General features: G+C 46.1%; 1 protein-coding gene across 2 annotated transcripts in view; it reads right to left on the bottom strand.

The window, feature by feature from the left end:
- Positions 1 to 1,016: 1,016 nt before the first annotated feature.
- The window catches only part of RBM28 (RNA binding motif protein 28), a 40,919-nt gene continuing 38,860 nt past the window's right edge, over positions 1,017 to 3,075 (bottom strand). For both annotated transcript variants that reach the window (XM_006146861.3, XM_006146860.3), the window contains exon 19: positions 1,017 to 2,555. In XM_006146861.3, the coding sequence (XP_006146923.1) occupies positions 2,421 to 2,555 (135 nt within the window). In that variant the 3' untranslated portion in view covers positions 1,017 to 2,420. The remainder of the gene's footprint in view (positions 2,556 to 3,075) is intronic.

Below are 3,075 nucleotides of genomic sequence, written 5' to 3'. Positions count from 1 at the left end.
AATGTGGTAGAAAGGGCAGGGTCGGACGCCTGTGTACTGGATACTATGGGAAGAGGCTAAGTTGGAAAAGCACTAGAGAGGGTAAAGCTGGGGCTGAGTTGTCTTGAGACAGTCTTGATGAGGATGAAAGGAGGAAGGGTATCACAGGGAGAGTATGGTCAGATACTCTCTAGAAACAGGCCTCAGAAGATAGGCTGCGACCTGAAGCACCCTCAGGTTATCTTGAAGTCAAACACTGAAACGCTGACTGATCCTTACCATTCCCTCTAGCCTGGACAGTACAATGGACGGCCCTATCTACATGTGGACCAGCTCAGAGACACCCACGCTTGAGTTCATGCCCCCTCCCACAGCTATGTTCCTAAGTTCTTCCTGGGGCTCCCCGATGGGGCAGCAAACACAAAGCTCTGTGATACAATCACACATGGGAAGCTTCCCAGATCAAGCTTGGAGACCTCCCAAGGTACACTGAGCATGTGCCTGCCCGTATCTGGGGCTGGCTGAGGCTAAGGGTGGGAATAGACTAAGGCATTGGGGCACTACTGAGGTGCTGTCTCTCACTCACAAAGAAATAATCTTAAAAAAGAAAAAGAGGGAGCCAGCAGTTAGCGTAATGGCTGTGTCGCTGGACTCCCACGTAGTCGACCGCAGTTCACGTCCTAGACCCGGTGACTTAAAACTCACGCCGGGCGCATGTGTGTGTGTGCCCAAGATCCCGAGAGGAGAATGGAGGAGAAGGGATTGCGGCGTGACCATCCCCCCTGGGGGGTGATTTCTCGTTTTCTGCCTCTGTGTCTCTCTGTCTGTCTGGCGAGCGCACGTGCCCTATAGCGAAAATTTCTCAAAAAAAAAAAATAAAAAAGAAAGAAAAAGTTCTTTATATCAAGCCCAAATATGATTCCTTGTGGTTTTTATTCATTTGCTTCCATATATCCTTCTGGGCTCTACCAACAGCTATTACACCCCAAGAATTCACTTCTTAGGCAGATCCATACCAGTTTTCTTTAGCACTCATGTGACTTTTCTTCAGCTTTTTATTATGGAAAATTTTAAACGTTCACAGACACAGGGAGCATAGTATAATAAGTATCCATTTACCCATGATCAGCTTCCACAACAAGGAATGCATGACCAATTTTGCCCCCATGTGACATTTTTATCTCCTCTACCATGCGGTCATGACGTGTGTTTACAGGTGTGGTCTGGCCAGCCCAGAGTACCAGCAGCTCACTCACCTGAGACATCATATGTCCACTAGGACAGCTTGAGAGCCCTACACTGTGTGGGAACCAGAATGCAGCTTCGCAGTGTGAATTCAATCGAATCCAACCCTCACACCAGAAGGTGTGCAGCGGGTTTTCTGACATGAGCACGGGGATTTACATTTGCCCCCCGTGGTTTTCATCTTATCAGACTCAGCCCACTCCTTCCTGCCATCAGGACCCTTGTAAAGCTGACTCTCTAATACTCAACATCCCTGCCAGCTTTGTGATACCACCAAAATTTAGAAAAGGAAGAATATGAGTAGGAATGATTTAGAAAAAGATGTAGAGCTGGGAAAGATCAGAGAAAACATTTAGTTAAACTCCTTATTCTATAGATGAGGAAACTAAGACCCAGAGAGATGGCATCTGGCCCAAGGCCACCCACTAGGTGACATCAAGTCAGGCTAGAGTGTGGGCCACCACGCCCACTAGCTCTCTGGGTCTTCAGGAGGAAGTGCTCTAGGAGAGAAATGCAGATCACCCTAGCCAGGTTAGTGTCTGTGGGCTTCTGCAAACAGGCTTCCAGCTGATCTTTAACTTCCACCCACTTCCTGGGCAAACATTCGCCAGGGGTTGCTCACTGCCAGGCCTCAGGCCCCGGATTGTCTTCCAGTGTCTCCCACCTGCAGTGATGATGTTAGAAAGCATTTTTCTCTGCTTAGTGAACTCCTGAGGTAATAAAGGACCATGTAACTAAATTAGGACAGTCACAAACATTGATAAGTAACAAAGGAGTCACATGTATCAGAAATAAAAGCATCTGCTATTCAAAAAGCTACACAATTTCTCATTTATAGGAGATGTTCAAAAAAATATACATCTTAAAAATTCAGCATTCCAGGATGCTTTTTACAAGTGTTTCCACATGAGAAACAAATAATAAAAATGGGTAACAATTATAGGTACAAGTTCACACAATTATCTGGACAACATATAAGAAGCATCATGATGTTTGTCAAATAGCTCTCTGTGGCTTGCTTACCACACACCAGAAGAGGGACCCAAGCTCAGATGTGCCTGGCCTAGGAAGCCTCCAACAGAGTGGCAGGTGCCCTCAGGGCTTTGTTCCCTCATTAACAGACGCAGGGGTGGTAGGAGCCCAGGAGCTTCACCACGAAGTACATATCCCAGCATCTTAGCCATCTGCGGGCATCATTAGCTATCAAACCATTTGCTCCTCTTTGCAAGAAGTGCCCCTTTAGAAGGTCCCAATAGTTTCTGCTTATACTGTTCGACCAGCTGGTTGAAGCGCATTTCTGTCTGATTTCGCTTAGCTTTCTTCCGAGGCACCTACAAATGAAAGGAAATACAAGATAATCAGTTTCAAACACTAAATATCACCTTACCTGTAGATCATCTAAAAGAGAAGATAAGTAGGTACAGATGTCATGGCCACTGCAAAGAGGTAGACTTCAGAGAAGGACCATAGAGAGAAAAAGTTGAGAAGGAATTATCTATTGGTAAGAAATCAGACGGGGGCCAGCAGGTGATGTAACAGTTAAGGCGCTAGACTCTCCAGATGGCTGACTGCAGTTCAAATCCCAAACCTGGAGGCTTGAAACTTACTCTGGACACATGTGCATGTATTCCCAAAATCCCAGGAGGAGAATGGAGGAGAGGGGATTGGAGCATAGCCATCCCCCTCTTGGGGGTGATTTCTCACTTTCCCTCTCACTGTCCTTCTCTGTTTCTCTCCTCCCCGGCAAGTGCACATGCCCTATGGCAAAAACCTAAAATAAATAAAACAAAAAAATAGAAAAGAAAGAAAGAAATCAGACCAAATGTGTCCAGGAGCAAGACCCAGCTAAAA

The sequence above is a fragment of the Tupaia chinensis genome, unplaced genomic scaffold (genome assembly GCF_000334495.1).
Source record: "Tupaia chinensis unplaced genomic scaffold, TupChi_1.0 Scaffold000192_1, whole genome shotgun sequence".
NCBI classification, from domain to species: domain Eukaryota; kingdom Metazoa; phylum Chordata; class Mammalia; order Scandentia; family Tupaiidae; genus Tupaia; species Tupaia belangeri.
This window is presented reverse-complemented; position numbering and strand designations above follow the sequence as displayed.